This window comes from Psammomys obesus, unplaced genomic scaffold, assembly GCF_907164565.1.
Source record: "Psammomys obesus unplaced genomic scaffold, mPsaObe1.curated_primary_1811, whole genome shotgun sequence".
NCBI lineage: Eukaryota > Metazoa > Chordata > Mammalia > Rodentia > Muridae > Psammomys > Psammomys obesus.
The window spans coordinates 9,066,851-9,087,166 of NW_026590859.1; the positions used below are offsets into that span (position 1 = coordinate 9,066,851).

Here is a 20,316-nt window from a genome sequence, read left to right on the forward strand (position 1 = left end):
ATGCAAGGCACTGGCAAGATGGCTCCGTGGGTAAAGGCACTTATTATGTAAGCCTGGCAACCAAGCTCAACTTCTGGAGTCCATTAAAGGTGAAATGAGAAAACAGTGACTCCACAGAGTTGTCCACTGACTCCCACACATACCATCCACACTCAAAAATAAAAACAGAGGCAGGCATTTATAAAGACTTACAGGTTCTTGGGATTCTGTTTCATCCCATGCTCCCCAATTATCATCTTCCCAGTTCAGTGATTTACCTAGAGAGAGAGAGAAAGAGAGAATACATGAAATTAAAAGGATTAACATATTTTAAACACTTTTCTCTAAATATAATAGCAATAAACTTTTCGTTGTTTTTGAGACAGGGTCTCACTGTGTAACTCTGGCTGTCCTGGAGCCTGTTATATAGAACAGGCTGGCTTTGAACTCATAGAGATCCCCCTGCCTCTGCCCCCTGGGCACTGAAATCACAGATGTGTGCCACTACATCCAGCAGAAGCCATCTCTGCATAATGTCAACGTTAAGGAAGAACATGAATGTGTAAGCTGTGTTACCGCAGGATTTGATCAAACATAGTAAGAACTAGGAAACATATGACCTACTTGACTTCCAATTTATGTCTAGCAAAACTGTGTACAAGTTATTTAAATCTTAAAATATTAGAGTAGATCCACATTTGAATCAAATGTAAAGGTGAGTTTAAAAATTAATCTGGGCATGGTGACATATGCCTATAATTACAGTTCTTGGGCACAAAGCAGAAGGATCAGAAGTTCAGAAATTCAAGGCCAGCCTTGACTACACAGGCAATTTTGAGGGCATCCTAATCTACCCTAGACCCTGTCTCAAAAAAACTACATACACACAAATTTTAACAAATATTTGTTACTTAAAAAAGATAAATATATAACAACAAACACAGATATTTCAAAGTGAATTGTTCTTTGTTTGATTTTCAAGACAGGGTTTCCCTGTGTAGCCCTGGCTGGCCTCAAACTGAGAGATCTGCCTGCCTCTGCCTCCCGAGTGCTGGGAATAACAGCACATAACACCACCACCTGGCTGAATTGTTGTATCATGATAGGACAAAGTATCCATGGAAACAGCCTGAATTCTGAAATAAGACAAGCCCCTTCCTCCAAGTTTTTTTTTTTTTTTGATACTCTTATTTCTTACACCTGAGATAATCTCCTTAGATTAAAACATATTCACTAAAATATGCAACAAGAAATTAAAAACTTCAGATTAGTTTGGAAAGCACCATCCCTTGCATCGCTCATGTTGACTTTACATAATTTGCTTAGAATTTACTCAAAGCAATAAAATTATCATTCTTAGGCAACCAGAGGCAAGAATGAGATACTCTACCATCCCAAATTAAGTTAGAAACCAATGAAATTCCAATAAGACTCAGATGTTTCATTTGAATTTTATCAATTTTTATTTATGAACTGCATTATGAAGTACCTAATGCTTGTTCAAATCCCGGATGCAGCACTTCCTACCTCTGAAGAAGCAAATTACCTCATCTGTAAGCTTTAGTTTCCACAAATAGTACCTCTGAGACTGTGGGGCTTTATAAGAACTTAACATCATCCTAAGGGGTTCTGTATCTGATGCAAAAGTTCTCACTGCTAGCTGTCATCATTTAGCCATCAGATATAACAGCCATGAAGTAGAAATAAAATATAGTTAAGTAATCAGCTTTCAATCCAACATGAAAGATAAGCAGATCTTGTGATTTACAGAAAGTAGCAATGAGAACATTCACTTATACACTCACTCTAAAAATTGCTGAAACAAAGGACACAGATGATTTACAAGTGTTATAGTCTGGTACTTGGAATCACTGCTCAATTAGCTTGTAGTAACAACAGTCTAATCTTCAGCACTTAAATGCCAAGTAATTACTTCCTAAAATCCCAAATACACTGCTAAGCACATATTAAGTCCTAAAATAGCACCACCCTTTGATTAAAATCACATGACCTACAGATTTCCAGATACAAGTCAATTAAGTCAATTAACAATTGCTCTGTTAAATACCCAACCTTGTAGTAAGAGCTAAGAAAAGTATAAGCACATTCCTTGCTCTTACAGAATCTGTCTTAAGAAGGAGGTAGATGAACACTTAACTATAGTGCACATGCTATGACTGCTACAGTAACTTGGACAAGAAAGTGAAATATTTCAGAGGTACAGAAATGCATATACACTTACACTCTATGAAAGATTTTGTTTTTCATTTTTATTTATTTTTCTGAGTATGAGTACATGTGCACATGTGTGTGAGTGGCCACGGAAACCAGAAGGCGGCATCAGATCCTTCGCATGGATAAAAACAAGAGAAACATTGGGGCCTACAGACAAGGCCCATTGATAACAGTCTTTCTGTCTCTGAGACAGGGTCTCATGTATCCCAGGCTAGCCTAAATTTGCCACAGAGCCAAGGATGACCCTTAAACTTCTGACCCTTCACCCCCTGCACATTAGGATTACAGGTACACATCATCACACCAGGGTTATGCAGTTGTAGGAATCCAACCCAGAGCTTCATGCATGCTAAGGAAGCATGCCCACCAACCGAGCTAGAGCCCTGCCCTTACTCACTTGTTTTTCTTTCCTGGTTCTTTTAAGTTATTTTTTAAATAGAAATATCCCCTTGACACAAGACTTTAAAGAGAGGTTTTAAAAACTTGAACACTTTGCTTGGAGTGGCAATTCACACCTTTAAATACCAGCACTCTAGAGGCAAGGCAAGCAGATCTCTATGAGTTCCAAGCCAGCCAGAGCCACACAATGAGGCAATGTCTTAAAACTCTTCTGGACAACTAAGTTTTGTTCTTTGGCAACATAATTCATTAAACACTCTGTTCATTCATTTTTACTACATCACCAAAACAAATGATCTCACTGTGAACTGATTTAGACAACAGCCAACCTATTAACCATTGTAGAAGCCAGGCAATGGTGGCACACACATTAAATTCCAGCACTTGAGAGGCAGAGGCAGGCAGATTTCTGTGTTTAAGGCCAGCCTATTCTACAGAGTTCCAGGACAGCCAGGCCTACACAGAGAAATCCTGTCCTGAAAAACCAAAAAATACAGAACAATAACCAAAAATTTTAGAATATGCATTGTCTTTTAAAGGAGAAATTAAAAGTCCATGATTCACATTTAAAATTGCTACAAAGTCCAGAACATCAAAATGACCTTGCAGAATAAAAGCCCTTCAGGAAGTCATTCATTCATTTATTCATTCAAAAAGTAGCATTTTTCATGCTAGATACCAGAGACAAAAGGAAGTTTCCACAGAGTTCAATTAAAGCATATAATCTCTGTTGAATGTGCAACACTATAAAAAAGGATTTAATTTTTCCTTTATATTGGTATAAAAAGCACCTGACTCAATTCACAAGTGACTCATATCATCAAGCGGAAGACAGTAGTTATTTGGATTTCCTGTCCCTACAGAGATCCAATATCTCTTCATGCTACAATTCAAAACATGCCCAAAGAGAAAGGCCCTGAGAAATATATTAAGATATTGTGTCAATGACTGCTTACCCACTTTTGCCTGATTAGAAAGTTGCTTTGAACTGAAGGAAAAGAAAAGTAAATTGGAGAGCTCCTACTATCACAGGAATATTTTCGCAAAGTCATTAGACTATAAATAGCTTGGTCGGTAATATGCTAACTGAGCAAGTATGAGGACCAGAGCAATCCTCAAGACCCAAGTTCTTTAAAAAATGCCATCCATATTATTAGTAGTGCTTCTTTGCTGACTAATCATTGACCAAGGTAATAGGTAAGCAAAGCAATGTGTTTAACATTAAACTATGAACTACTTAATTTTATGTTAATATGGAACATTTTCATAAATATCTAAGGTTTATAAAGTTCACGTAATCATGAAGAAATAAGAGTAATTTATTTAATGTACTATCAATTACCACAAAAATATTCTACTGTGATTGTCTCTTAGGCAAGTAACTAGATCTGTATCTTATATAGCCTAAAATGATTCAAAAGTCCTAAGCCCTGGTGTGACTTAAAATGCAAGTGTGTGGTGGAATCAGGACCCTGGGTGGGCAACTTCTGAGGTGATCGGGATGCAGTGCAATGATCCAAACACCACATCACACAGCCACTAGTAGCTACCCGGTTTACATCATAGTATTCATTTACATCAAAGCCTACAGCACAAGCTATAGAGATTTTAATCGTTTTCTTGCTCATTAAATAAGCAGTTGCCACTCCATATCCAAAAGTGACACTATCACCAATGCATGTGTCTCTCATTTTGTTAAAGCACAACCCAACAAAACTGATCAGAAAAAAAACAAAAACAAAAGAACAGCAACCAACCACATTCATTGCCTTCAAAACCCCAGAATTATATGTCCCGCCAGTTTCCCTGTGGAAGAACAACGAAACAATGAGAAAGAAACTAAAATAAGGAGTCAGGATTACCACTGGCTGAGAAATGGTTCCTTTCTCTAAGACTGTTTAGAGGTCTGCATGGGTCCAGGACTTGAGTCCTCGACTCACCACCTCACCCCCTTCCCCAATTCCACATATCTGAGCCTGATGGCCCAGGAACCAGGGTCTTAGGAACACTAACTTTAACATAAATCAAACGGCCTGAACATCATTTTCACCTCCCTGCCTATTCAGTCCCTGCCTATTCACTGTCAGAAAGTCTTCCATAGCTGCCACATGTGCAATTTTTTAATTTAACTACTAACTGCACTTAAAAGTAAAAATAATCAAATACTATTTTAATACAATATAGCCAGATGTTATCATTCCAATACATAAGTGCAATTACCCATAAGGTCCTTTGTACTCTTTTCTCCCATTAAGCCTTACAGCTCAGTGTATTCTGCACTTTGAGCACGGCTTGTCTGTACTAGCCACATTCCAAATGCTCACCAGCACATGTGGCCTGGGGTGGATTCCAGATTTTACCCTGGAGAGCTGTAGGAGCTTGGGCAATCTAATTAATCCCTTGCTGCCCCTCCTTCCTCTTTAGCAGGATGGAGCTAATGGCTGCATCTACCTCACTGATGCAATCACCAGCCTGCAAACACAACATTTCACCCACACTATCTTAGGCTATCCTATCATGCTAACTACATGCCTTCCTTTATAGTAATCTTTCCAGAGGAGACTTGTTCAGGGTCCAGATTAATCCTACATGGAGTTTGCACGCAGACTTTATATCTAGGATCAAAGCAATCTTTTTCAAATAAATTTTCCATGAAACATTATAACATTAATAAATTATATCTCAATTAGTCAGGCAAAACAACTTTATTGATTCCTAGCTTTAGTTTTTTATTAGGAAATAATAGTAAATGTGGTATTTTTGTTTGAATTCAAGTGTTAGTGGCAGATTTCAAAACAATCTTTTTCAAATAAACTTTCCATTAAACACTAATATTAATTTATTATAATAAATTATTATAATTAAAATTATTATAACATTAATAAATTCTATTTCAATTAGTCAGGAAAAACAACTTAAAAGTATTAATTCCTAGCTTTAGTTTTTTTTTTTATTAAGAAATAATTGGGAAATATGATATTTTTGTTTGAATTCAAGTGTAACTGGCAGATTTCATTAGTTACAGAAAGATCATTAGCAGTCAAGTTGAGAACAGATGGCTTACTGTAGACTGAAAAACTTCACCTTTCACATCTACCTGCACATATAACATCTCCTTCACCATTTCAAAACAAAACACTCTTCATTACTAACAAAAGACCCTGGGCCAACACAAAGTCAGTTTGTTCACTCAATTTCTTAAAACTCAACAGTCTTCTAGCCTGAGAGGGCTAAAAAGATAATCATAAAGGCCCCTGAGTTCCCAAACAGCACGCCATGCTGAAGAAAGAACCTGTTATTGTTCAAATATTCTTTTTGTTACAAGTGGATAAATAGAAAGGCAGCTCAACAATAGCAAGCGCTGCCTACTGGACACATGTTAAGATTACAAAGAGAATGCTTCTCAGACCTTCTTACTTCCAGAATGTGATTCATACCCACACACTGTACCTGAAGAAGTATCAGGAAATTTCTAGGGAAATATTACATAGATTCATGTGGCAGTGGGCTTTCCCACCTCTTTTGCTGTACAACCTAATGACAAAAGAGCACTCTACGATATACAAAATAGGTTGTTTTGAATCTTTAATCTTTGTTTTTTTTCCCCTAAACCCTTGTATCTGTCTGTCTGTCCCCCTCCACCTGTGTGAGGGTGGGGTGGGGTGGGATGGTATATGTGTGTGGTTTTGAGACAGGGTCTCGTGTAGTCTAGGCAAGCCTTAAAATCATGCAGCCAGTGCTGCCACTGAACTCACAATCCTCCAGCTTCTATAAGGCAGGGATGACAGGCATGGGACTCCACAGCCAGCTTCCCATATCTGTTCTGAAGCATGAATTTCCTTTAAATTTTTTTCTCTCATGTTCTAAACAATTTTTGCTAAAAATTCACAGATTACCAAGGTTTTCATTAGGGAGTGAATTTGAGTCTTTTAAGAAATTTGTCAGCTTAATATATACATATATACATATATAAATGTGTTTTGTATTTCTGTTGTTAAAATTACCCTTCATTTGTTTCATATCACACATCTTACATAGGATTCTTCCCAATGAATGAATCATTCTACTAATGAAGGCCTTCTGCTTTCTACAGCTTTGTTTAATTCCCCAATAATATCCTAACTTACTTTTGAATAGTCTGCACCCTAAACGGAAAGCACTTTTTTTTTCATTTAACAAGAACCTGAAGCTAGAAAGAAAATTGGAAAATTAATTTGACAGTATTTGTATGAATATGTCAAGAACAAAAACTAAACAAGAACTAACAACTAAATTTTATAAAAGGGGAAATTAATTCTTATAATCTGAGATTTTAATACAAAAGCAAATTCATTTCCATCTTTATTTACTTTTTTACAAGAAGAAATTCTAGAACCTATGATTTGCAATTTACTCAGAGGGTTCAAAAGCTGTGGGTCCTTTCAGCTCAGAGAAGGCAGGCACCGCCAGGCAGTCCAAAGGCAATTATGAAAAATAAAGAAACTACTTAATTCTCTGTGCCTCAGAACTACTAGCCTTTTCCCATTTCAAAGGACATGAAAAATGGGAGAATAATGTCTTCAGTAACCTAAAATAAGGATGACACTGTTTTTAAACCATCATGATTAAACCAGAGTAGAGTCTCTAAGATATTCTAGAATTCTAACATTCCCATTCTCAAATGATTTCCCCCATATTATAAAGAACGTGTATCCAGATAACAAATCAGAAATGACAGAACTAGAACTAAAAATACCATACAGCAGAAATATAGCATACCATATTTTCCTGACTTCAATAAGACTCATCTAAAAGTACATAAAAACAAGCATGTTTCTTTTGCCTGAAATCCTAATAAGTCTTTTTTTTTTAATCTTAAGAAATATTTAGGCTTACTTATATAAAAATGAACAAATCTATAGATCTATAGTCATAAGGAAAATTCATATGTTCCATTCACCTATTGTTTCTAGAAATTAATATCTGTATGCTATAGAGCAGTATTTCATACATTCACTTTATTATTAAAAACATTTCATACAGAATCACTAAAAATGGGCTGTAACTTATATGTATACTATAGAGCAGTATTGCATACAGATATCACAAAAAAATGGGTTGTAACTTAAAAGCCCATTATGATATGTAAGTCGGAACATATTTTTTTCTATAGAAAATGGTAAAGATGATGCTTCCGAAACTAGCAAAATATAAGTCAAAATATAAGCTAAAATGTGAGTTCATAAGCAAGGTTTAGATTCTGGGACCCAGAAGAAACATTAACTTCATTTACTGAGGCATACTTTCCTTAAAATTAAATCATGTGAATGAAATGAGCATTCATCTTCCTTCTTTCTTTTGATTCATCAGTTTTCATGAAGCTAATCCTTAATCCGCATCTAGGTTTTAGCATTTCCCCACTGATGATAGTGACTACACCCTTTGAGTTTGCTCAGTGAGCCACTTGGTTCCTACATTAATCATTAAATATTTTGGTTCCGGTTAAAGCACACCCAGTACTTTGGCAAAAACAGAATCTAACTTATATCTACAAGGTGTGTGTAGTCTATCGTCAAACACTCTCCCCTATCCCCCTGGGGCTTTATAAGAAACCAGGAGGACAGGAATAATAAACACTGACAGTGGCTATGGGAGCCCCTTACCAAAGGCTGATTATGTGACAGGCAGTCATACATAAAGACGACTGCACTTTCTCTTTGGTTTTCAAATGGGTCAGCACTAAAGACAAAAAATATATTTCATATACTAAAGGAACTTACTATCAATTCTATCCCTAGTATCCATCCTTCGCTTTCATGTTTTATTATCTCCCTTAAAAGAGGCCTCTGCATCTCTCTTGATTTCTTTCTTGTTTCCTGGCCTCTATAGTTATCGCCCCAACTTAAATACAGAAATCTAAAAATTCAAAGCTGGATCCACATACGAGAGGAAGGGCATGTGGTATTTCTCTTTTGGGCCTGTGCTAGTTCACTCCGTTTGCTAGTTTCATCCATTTTTCTGAAAATCTCTTGATTCCATTTTTTTTGTGCTGAATGATAATTTCATTAAACTCATGTACTATGTTTCCATTATCTACTTATGAGTCGGTAGGCATCTAGGTTGGTTCTATTTTCTAACTATTGTGAACAGAACAGCAATGAAAATGGATGTGCACGTATGTCCTGGTATACACCCCTTTCAGTCAGGTTAGTTCTTTAAGAACCCGTCACACTAATTTCCCCAGTGGCTGCATCAGCTTATACCCACTGCCATCAACAGTGAACAATGGTCCCTCTTTCTCCACACCTCACAAACATTTGTTGTCATGATAATAGCCATTCTGACTATAGTGAGATGAAATCTCAAAGTAGTTTGAATTTTAATTTCCCTGATGGCTAATGATATTGAGCACTTTAACATGTTTATTAGCCATTTCTATTGCTTCTTTTGAGGAGTCTCTGTTGAGACCCATTCTGTCTGTTTTCATGTGTTTCTGAGTTCGCTGTATAGCTAAAAGAGACTGTGTTTTGTTTTGTTTTGTTTTCTGTAGGCTGCCTCTTTAGTGGCAGTTTCAGTTACTTTTGTTGAGTAGAGACCTTTAATTCTGTGAGGTCCTATTTACCAACTACTGGCCTTGTTTCCTGAATAACCGGAGTTCGGTTTACAAAATCCTTGCCTCTGAGCAGATTTTGTGGAGTGTTCTCTACATTTTCTCCTAAACTTTTCAGGGTTTGGCATCTTATTTTGAGATTGTTGATCCATTTTGAGCTGACTCTGTCTAGACTGGTAATCATGGATGTAGTTTTGTTCCTCTACATGTTGGCATCCAGTTTCCCAGATATTGTATGATAAAAATGTCATCTTTTCTTCAGTGTGTATTTTTGACATCTTTGTCAAAAATCAGGTAACTGAACATTACTCATATCTATTCTACTGATCTGTGTTTATTTCTGAGTCAGTACAATGCTGCTTTTATTACTATGATCCTGTAATAATTTTAAATCCAGTATGGTAACACTTCCATCAGTATTCTTTTATTCAGGGATGCTTTGGCTAGCCAGGGAGCTTTGCACTTCCATGTGAATTATGATTTTTTTTTATTTTTTTATTTCTACAAAGAATGGTGCTGGAATTATGATCAGGGTTACAATGAAGATGCAAGTTCTTTTGTTAAGATGGTCATTTCACAATCCATGAGCATGGGAGGTTTTTCCTCTTAACAGTGTCTTCCTCAATTTCTTTCTTCAGTGTTTTCAGGTTTCCCCACAGAGGTCATTCACTTCATTGGCTTCATTTATTCTAAGGTTAATGACCTTATTTGTTTGTTTGTTTTTGAGGGTATAGTGAATTTCTTTCAGGGTATAGTATAATTTCTTTCTCAGCATGTCTGTATAAAGGAAAGTTATTTTCTTTAATATTAAGCAAGTTGGATCTTGCTCCCTTTGCTCCGTGTTTATCAGTACTAAGAGTTTTCTGGTGAAGTCTTATCACATGCCCTGAACAGAAGAGGGAACCCCAACCAACAAGGCCGAGAAGCAAGTGCCAGTGAGAAATGAGATGGAGCATAAAAATTACTGAAACTAGTCTCTGCATAGTCTAGAGACTCCAGTTCTACATCTTTCTTCCTGAGCTTTCTCTGATATTCAACTATTTCCTTGTGGAAATAATTTTGTATATTTAAAATGAATCATCTGAATACTAGTTGAATACTGCCTCGTAGTTATGGGGTTTTTGTTTGAAGTGCACATAAAAAACCTGATCATCTTAACAATATCACTTCAGCACCTGTGACAGTTTAGAAGCACAGTAAAGAATAATATATAGATGCCTGTTTATCATTGTGCTTTGCTTCATAGTTAGCACTTTTGAAATAAGAACAACATCTAGCCTAGGTATATACTGTATTATACACTGTAAAACTACTAAGATAGGAAGTGTTCTGCCCCCCCCCCCAAAGATAGTATGTGAGGTGAGAGATATGCTAAGTTGATTGTAATAATCATTTTACATATAAATCATATAGTGAATTTCACACTGTATGTCTTTAATATATATAATTACTGCCAACTCACTCAATAAATTTAGCATGAAAGAAAAGTCTCTAGTCATTGGAAATGCCAACCCTCCCCAAATGAATATAAGCTCATCAAAATCCCAACATGAATCTGACCTTTAAAACTTAATAAATTCTGAAGCTCAACTTGGAGATACATGTGTAAGACTATCCCTGTGACATTCTTAAAAGTAGAGTAACTTGGCAGAGACAATCTATGACATTAAAATGGACAACTATTAACAAATACAACAACAAAACAGAAATAAAAGCAAGTAGCAGCTGTGGCTGCCTACACAAGACCTCTGTGAGATCAAGCCAGTCAACATTCCAGCATGGGTCAGAGGCTCACAGGACCTTACCCTAGCGAGATGCTCCTGGCAATTGGTGGCTGCTGAGGGAGGAAGAATCTGTGTCTTTCAGGGTGCAGCTCCTATAGGTTACCCAGGATCCAGTGGGTGGCCCTATACCCATGAGCAAATGGGCAGATATAACTGGACTCACCAGTGAAGGAGGGAGGGAGGGAGGGAGGGAGGGAGAGAGAGAAACAGAAAAGAAAAGAGAAAGAAAGAGAAAGGAAGAGAAGGAAAGAAAGAAAGGAAGGAAAACAGGACATGAAGTTGGAAGAGGGACATGGGGAGATCTGGGAGAAGTTCAAATGACAAACTAATATAAATATGTTTAAAATATAAGCACAAAAAATGAGCTTTTATATAACAGCCCTATACATTAGTCACATACAAAACTCAAATAAATAAACCAGACATGAGTATAAGAATTGAAACTATGAAGCTACTAGAAGAAAACAGAGGGGAAACACTTCAGAACATGAGTAAAGATATTTGGGGGTAAGATCAAAAAGTGCTGGCAACAAAAGCAGAAACCGATCCAAGGGGTAACAGCCAAGAAATGACAGAATGATGGCAACCTACAGATGGTACAAAACTCAAGCAACTTAAAAGCAAAATAATAACAACTTGATATAATTAAAAATTGGTAAATGACATTAATAGACAGAATGCCCAGGAAGTGTACGAAAAAACTGCTCAGCAGTAATTGTCAGAAATCAAAATCACAGTTGAGTTATTATGAAAGAATAACAGCAAGAACAAAAGACCGGCAAGGATGTGGGCCAACACTCTTGGTGTGAATATAAATTAAATAAGTCCAGCTATCAAAGAAAACAGCACAGGATTCTTTACAGCTCTAGAAAAAGAACTGCATTCCTATTACAGGGCACAGAACAAAGGAAATCAGCATGTTGAAAAAATACACTCCTATGTTGATTGTAGCACTGGTCAAAACAGCCAAGATATGGAATTAGGCCTGAAGATCTATTGGTGGATCAGTGAAGAAAATGTAGACTACACAATGGAATATTATTTGACCATTAAAAATGAACTCTCACTTGCAGTAATACAGATGAAACAGAAAGGACACAATGACAAATTAAGTCATACAGAAAATACATATATTTTCACTCATACGTAGAAGTTAAAAAGTTTTATTCATAGTGGTTCATGTCTGTAATCTCAGCACTTGGGAGGCAGAGGCAGATATTGAATTTAAAGCCAACCTGGGCTATACAGTGAGCTCCAGGCCAACCTGAGCCAAACAGCTAGACCCTGCCTCAAAAACAAGTAAAACAACATTTATTTCACAAATAGAGGCTACAAGAGCAGTTGTCAGAGACTGGCAAAGGTGTGAGAACAGTGACAGGGGGCTTACAGAGGTGCTGGCGAGGATGTGCCAGTGGTGATGGTTTATAGAAAAGAACAGTTAACGGTACGGAGGAGGTATGAATGGATAGGAGTGGTCAATGTTCTACAGCACCATACAGTAACCACAGGTGACATTACTAGCTGTTTGTTTCAAAGTTGCCAATCATCCCGATCTGATCATAACACATTCTATATTAATTCTATACATAACATTCTATACCATGGTGTAATTTATACATATACATATGTTTCACTATGGATCAGTAAAAACTTATGATATATCTTATACTTTAAAAATTATAATGGGATGGGATTGTAGCTCAGTTGGTAGAGCACTTGCCTAGCATGTGTAAGGCCCTAGGTTCAACATCAAGTACCAAAAGAAAAAAAAGTTTAAAAATCCAATGAAAATTTGCCAAAAGCAGTGAACATTTAAATTTCAAAGTTATCCCTTCTAAAATGTCCAACTTGACTCAGCGTAGAAGAATACAAACTAGGGTGAGCATTAAAGGTCTAGGACATACAACCCTGGTGCTGTGAATTCAATCCTCAGAACTTCATAAAGACAGAGGGAGAGACCAACTCCACAGAGTTGTCTTCTCACACACACACACTCTCCACCGCACATGTGTCCAAGCACATACATAATAATGACAATTTCTAAGTATGTGTGTTCATAGTTGCTTTGTTTACCATGGCTAGAGTGAATCTGAAAACCAATCTCAAGAACAGTTTGGCAACTGTGACCAAGATGAGCAAGGCTGCTTGTAGCTTTATTCTCACAGCAAAACATGAAAAACAACCTTCATATTCACCAAGGGAAATCTGGTGGGAGTCTTGGTTGGAGTATTGGACAAATAAGAAAGTTCCATGAAGCTTTCTAGTTTTGGAAAGACACCATGATATGACTAAGCAGGCCAAAGAAGGTAATAGATGTACATTATATAAAACAGGTAACATGTAATTAAAAAAAAAAAAAAAAAAGAATTCCCAAGCAACTTCTGAATGTGTGTTGAATGACTGCTGAAACACAAGCACAAAAGCCTGGATTGGACCCTTGGTGGATGGACCCTCATTAAAGCAGCACTTCCTACATGGATTTTTGCAGTGAACGCAGTGTTCCATTTGAGCTACTCAATAGCCAGGCATGCTATCTGGAGACTAACCACTTTTGTAACCAAGTATGACTCAGGAACTGAATTGCTTTGAATCTCTATGACTTAAACTTAGATTTAACTGCATGCTGCTAGAAGCTCCACATTGTGTAGCAGAGCCATGAAGCTTTATCATCTGCAAGGTGGGATACAAGTAGCCAGCTTTCACAGCAGGTTTTAATGGGCTTAAAAGGGGGTGCATAAAAAAAAAGAAGAAGGGGGTGCATTTCATCTATTTTCTTAAGCTGACAAGATTCTCTCTTCTGGGGAATTTATATGTGAGACTTACAGAGGAAAGTGATCTGTGTTAAAAAGATACTTCTGATTTCGTTTTTGCTAAAGAAATGTAGGGATGGCAGGCACCTATGAATTTTAATACTATTTGTCCCTCTGACTAATACCCCCACACTGTTTTGGTTACTGTAGCCTTGAGTATGTTTTGAAATCATGAACTATTGAGTCTTTTTGTCCTGATTCAAAATTTTATTTTAGCTATTTGGATTCCATCTATATCTATGTCTATGTCTATCTGTCTCTCTTTCTCCAGGGTTTTGTTCTATGACCAGGGTTACTACCATAGACCTCTGGCTGGTTTCCAACTCACAAGTCTGGGTCAGGCCTGTACTCTAAGCTGCTTTGGAGGCTGAAGCAGGAAGATCAGCAGTTGAAGGCTTACCTGGGTTACAGAATGTCCCACCTAGACAACTTAACAAAATGTTCTATCTTCTCTCTATCTCTCTAATAAAGAGAACTTTCAGTGAAATTTCAGTGAGAGAGGGCATGCTCAACAAGATGGAAGTCTAGACCTAACTCCTGAACTATAAATACTAAATGAAATAAATACATTCACATTGTAGTTAATTCACAGTAAGTTCTCAATATATTATTAGCCAAATGAAAAGATTAAAGATCACTCAAGTGTTCATTTCCTTTTGATAAAAACTTCTTTGTAAGTTCTTCCTCTTTTAAGGATATTTGGTAACTGTTTATTGAAATTCCTACTAACGGCCAGCTTCTCTCTACAGCAGGATCTCATAGAGAGAATACTTACTATGTATAAAAAACTGATATTCAGTATGTTCTGTTATATCCCATGACGCAAAATAATCACACTTTGGGTTACATAAAAAGCCTTTTCTCCATTAGTTCTGCTGACTCCGGCACAGTTCCTGTATGCCACGATCTCTTTTCTGAAATCCTGCCAACAGGAACAACTATTAGCTAAGCTAAGAGCCACATTGCATACTCAAATTATGTCCAAATATTCTGACACATACTTTCTGCATGCATGCATTATTTATTTTATTTTTGCTCACATACTTTGTGTATTTACTTATTTACTTTCCCTCCAACTCAAACATAAGTTTCAGAAACTACTCTAGAAACCAGCCTCACTGAAAACTACGCCACTGTGTCGCATAGTAAGGATACCTCACAGTTACTCACCGTTGCACTCCAAAGTCGTAAGACCAGACTGTATGTCTGAAATAGACATCTGATTTCTAAAATTACTGTTAATGATTATCTTAGTTAGGATTTCTATTGCTGAAATTGAAACACTATGACCAAAAGCATAGTGAAATGAAACACTATGACCAAAAGCTGGGAAGGAAAGGGTTTATTTGGCTTACACTTCTACACCATAGATTATCACTGAAGGAAGCCAGGACAAGAACACAAACAGGGCTGGAACCTGGAAGTAGGAGCTAATGCAGAGGTCATGGAGGGATGCTGCTTACTGCCTTGCTCCCCTATGGCTTGTTTGGCCTGCTTTCTTATAGAACCCAGGATCAGCAGCCCAGGAGTAGCCCCACCCATAACGGGCTGGGCCCTCCCCCATTAATCACTAATTTTTCAAAATGCTATACAGCCAGATCTTATAGAGGCATTTTCTTAATTAAGGTTCCCTCCTCTTTGATGACTCTAGCTTGTATCAAGTTGACATAAAACTAGCCAGAACAACTGGCTAGTTCAGAACACTCATTATTTAATTATATATTTTTTTATTTTATACATGTATGTGTTTTGCTTGCTTGCATGTAAGTATACTATGTATGTGCCCAGTGTCCCAACAGTCAGAGGAGGGTGTCAGAGCCCCTGGAACTGGAGTTACAGGTAGTTGTTCCCACATGGATGTGGGAATCAAACCTGCGTCATCTGGAAGAGCAGTAAGTGTTCTTAACCTTTTAGCCTTCTCTCCATGCCAGAGTTTTTTTTAAAGCTACAAACCATAGTCTTATTTTATAATTAATGATACAAAATAACAAAAAGCTATTGAGTTATTCTCTGTACATTCTGGATATCCAGGTAGCAGGGGTTTTCTACAACAGGTGTACACATTAAAAGTACTATTAAAGTGCCGTTAAGTCAAGTGATAAACCTCCACAATTCTCAAGTAACTAGGTCTTTTGTTTTATATAGCCCTTATGAATTATGTTAACAAATTAATACTATATTCAACAGAAAATTTAAAATGCCTGCAAGAATTCTGCTTCCCAATAGAATAACTGCTTACAAAGGAAAGTCAGGTCTTACTGTCTGCTAACATCACCATTTCAGTTGGTACTGAGAACTGAACCCAAGACCTTGCCACACGTGCACTCTTGCCAGAGATACACCTCCTACTCCTAGCTTCACCTTTACTCCATACAAATTTCATTGTAACAAAAGTTTAAGTCAAAGTTTTCTCAATGCTAAACCAGACACTTTGTAAAGATGGCTCCATGGCCCAGGTCATTCTAAGAATGCCAAGCAAGCTATCTATACAACAAGCTATGTTTCCAACTCTTACCTGTAAACTAAATCATTATTTAACACAAGTTATATACAGTTTTTGAAGGGAGCTCAGTGGTTATTTTCTAAATAAATAGATTTCAGCCATAATAATGTCAATATGTATATACGCAATAATTTAATTTAAAAGAGTAAATAGTCAGAATCCAAGTTCATCTAGATTACATTCCTGGCTGGCTGGACTGAGCTCCTATCCTGGACCTACTCTTCACTGTATGTCCTTAGACATGTCCTGTATGGTCATTATGGTCATAGGCAAGTACACTGTATGTCCTTAATCTCTATAGTTCTGACTCTTAGTATCTAACACTGTACCAAAAAAATATTGCAGCCATAACCCATTTGGCATTTAAGTTAAATTAAAATTGTAGTTTCTCAGTTGCATGGCCATATTTCAAAGCCTCAAAAGTCACAGTAAGTCTTGAGGTCTCCACACAGGACAGAATAGAGATAGTGATGAAAATAAACATGATGCTATGCTTGAGAATAAAAAGCTGGAGCAGGGGATTGTACTAGGTGATCAGAAAGGCTTCCAGGAGGAGTTAACATTTAAGCTAACACTCAAAGATGTGACTAGCATTCAAAAATCTGCAAAGAACATCCAAGGCACAGTCAACAGAAAGAGCAAAGGCCTCAGGCACAAATGAGTGTGGCTAAGCCTGGACTCCAGCACTCAAGAGGCTGTGGCAAGAGAACAGGTTCGAGGACAGCCTGGGATCCTAGTAAATCCCAGGTTAGCCTGGGCTACAGTGTGGCCAGGTCTCAAAACCAAGGGGCAGGGAGGCAGCAGGAAGTAGACCTCAAAGGTCTTATAACCTATATAGGGATTTTAGATTTTAAAAACAGTGTGTGTGTGTGTGTGTGTGTGTGTGTGTGTGTGTGTCCACACACACGCACGCGTGCACTCATTGACACATGTCTGTGCCACTCCATATGTGTAGGAGTCAGAGTACAGCTTACAGAGTCGGTACTCTCCTTTTATCATGTGGGTTCTTGGGATCAAACCTAGGTATTCAGACTGAGAAGTAAGCACCTTTACCTGCAGAGCCTTCTCACTGGCCCAGAATTATCAGTTTTAAGTTAAGGTACAATTTTTAAAAACCACTGTAGATTAAAAGGAGGAGGATATGAGAATATATTCTGAAGCTTACTAAGACTATTGTTGAAAACTAATCAGAAGAAGCCAAGTGTCGAAGCAGGAAGGAACTCGGTTAGCAGATGGATGCCATGGCCCAGCTGAGAGGTGGTGGCCTGGACTGGGACAGTGGCAATGGGACAGAGACATGCTTCTTTTCTCTGCATTCCCCATTTTTCACCCCAAATCTCAGTTGTCCCTCACAACTAAGCTCCTGAAACAACCTTCACTATTCATTCTCCAAGTCCTCCAAGCCCTACAGACATACTTGTGGCCACTATGCCACTGAAACAGTGCTAAAATCCCAGTCACTTTCATCTTCTCCAAATTACTGAGCACTTTCTTAGTCTATCTGACCTCTGCCACATTTTCAAAACTGCTGACCACCCTGTACCTGCATCAAATATTCTCCTTCAGCTCCTGAAGCATTTCCACCCCTCATGTTCCTATCTCTGCAGGTCCTTTTCATCTTCCCAGGAGCCTTTAGAAGACTCCCAAACTTCAGTCTCTCTCTAAGGTTACAGCTTCTGTAGCCAGTTCACAACACAATATATACAATCGTATAGACTGAACCCACACTCTGCTGGTAATTCCCAAATTAATACTCCTGCCTCTGGATGCCATACCAAGTGTTGGACTTCTATCTACTATGCAACTTTCTGTATCTCAAACATGGCCTTCATTCTCTCTCAACACACACACCTGCCAAGCCAAAGACATCCTAAACTACTTCTCACTCATCACCTATAACTTCTATCACCAGATCCTATCCTTGATATCTACTTCCCCTCAAGTCCTGCTAAGGCTATGTTTAAGTTCACATAACTTTTTGTTTGGATTACTGATTAGCCTCTCAACAAATTTCCTGGCTTCCCAACTCTCCTCACTATTGCTACAGTATATTATAGGCCTACACCAAATTCTGCATATCAGATCAAATGCAAACCTGACAACTCCATTCCTCTGCTTAAAGCCCCTCAGAAGCCACCAGAGAATCTCGCAGGGCTTCTTCACTTCATACGCCTTCGCTAGTGTTACACAGCCTCATCTCTCTAGTGTTCCCTCACATCCTCTCTCCAGTCATTCAGCTTTTTTTTTTTTTTTCCGCTCTTTAAACACCAGAGCTCTTCAGGGCTGCTTCCTCTCCACATGCTTTCTCTTGCTCTTCTAGCTTCTACTTCACAGGGAGGCCTAAGTACCATTACTTTAGAAAAGTGCTTCATAGGGGCTGGAGGGATTAAAGGCACTTGCTGCTCTTCCACAGAATCTGAGTTTGGTTCCTGGCACCCACTTCACATTGCTCACCAGCGCCTGTAACCCCAGCTCCAGTGGACCTGACACCCTCACTCAAGTGCACACATGCAGGCAGATGTTAACAGAATCATAGGTCCTGCAGGACAGAAACTACCAACCTTAAGCAGCATGTACAACAATGACTGCCACAGACTACTCATTCCTAATTTGATATTCTCCAACCTTATTTTTTCAGACAGACCAAAGCTGGCCTTCAACGTGAGGCCGAACCTTCCTAGCACTCTGTGATAGCTTCTAAATGTTGAAAGGGAGAGGATTTTTTGTTACTGGGTCTTCTATTATCATACTGCTATAGCACAGAGTAACAAAGCTATGCTACAAAGCAAAACGTTTTCCATATTAAAGAAAACAGCACAAGACACTCTCTTTCAAAAGAAGAAACGAAGGAACACGGAATATGTTCTAAGGAAATTCGCAGCATCTAACAAGCCTGCCTTGGGATTTACACTGCTGAAGACCAGCTTGTTAACATTGATGGTAATAACAGGTGGAATGTTTCTCACTTCAATAAACGCCAATTAACTTTTTCCTGGCCATGTTGTAATTTTAGTTCCTACCCTGGATTCTCACTTCCAAAGAGGTTACTTTTCTTATTTGGGAGTTTACTCACCACCTTAAAAGCCCTTCACTTGCCAAGCGGCCATTTATTCCGTAAATCTGAATGACAGAAGAGACAGAAGAAGAGGGTGGGGGATGCTAAACACTCTGGATGGGGTAGAGAAAAGGCCACAATCCCAGGGATAGAGAAGGTGGGAGTTGGGGACAAGCAGAGGGTAGAGGACAGACATTAGGCAGGGACTGTGGCGGAGGATTGGGATCCCGGAGCAGGTGGTGTGCAGAGGGAGAAGACGTGAAGCTGGAACTGGGAAGGGGGGTGGGGTGGGGAGCGGTGACTGACAGGCGACTGGACGCGAGACCAAGAAGGCTGAGGGTGAGAGAGACTGGGCTCTAAGGAGAGGCTATCGGCCGCGTCCCCGTCGCCGGGACACTTACTCGGGTCCCTCTTCAGGGCGCCGGGGTTCTCCTCCCGCAGCTGAGGAAACAGAAAGTCGCGCGCGGACTGCAGGTCCTGGAAAGAGCAGAACTGGACGATGGAGCAGGCCATGGCTGCAGGGACCCCGCTTCGCGGGGCTTGTTTCCTCGCCACGCCCGGCCCACTCTACCCCGCGGCTGACAGCGCGGAGCCTCAGAAGCTTCTGCCACCCGGGGGGCGGGGACGCCAGACCGGAAGCTGTCAGCACGCTCCGAGAGGCGGTCTTAGCCCTGCGCGTGCGCAGGCCGCCCGGAAGCTGCGCATGCGCAGACCGCCCGGGCGCCCAGGGAGAGCCGCAGCCCAAGGCATGTGACCCGCCGCCCTGTAGCCGATAATCAGACGTGGCGCGTGGCACCGCTCTTTGGTTTCCCCGCCCTGCACAAGCCTGTCCGTCTTCTGGCCTTTCTCCAAAGGTGATCTAATTGGACTTTGCGGGGGCCATTGAGTCACCCAACCAATCTTGTGTTTCTACGGATACGACCTACATGGTTCACAGATAAGGCCGTTTAAGCTCAGTGTGG

General features: G+C 39.0%; 1 protein-coding gene across 2 annotated transcripts in view; it reads right to left on the reverse strand.

Moving 5' to 3' along the window:
• The window catches only part of Rab3gap2 (RAB3 GTPase activating non-catalytic protein subunit 2), an 82,885-nt gene extending 62,914 nt beyond the window's left edge, over window positions 1-19,971 (reverse strand). For both annotated transcript variants that reach the window (XM_055609203.1, XM_055609202.1), the window contains exons 1-2: window positions 19,756-19,971; window positions 193-257 (exon numbers count right to left, since the gene is read on the reverse strand). In XM_055609203.1, the coding sequence (XP_055465178.1) occupies window positions 193-257; window positions 19,756-19,867 (177 nt within the window). In that variant the 5' untranslated portion in view covers window positions 19,868-19,971. The remainder of the gene's footprint in view (window positions 1-192; window positions 258-19,755) is intronic.
• Between the last annotated feature and the right edge of the window lie 345 nt (window positions 19,972-20,316).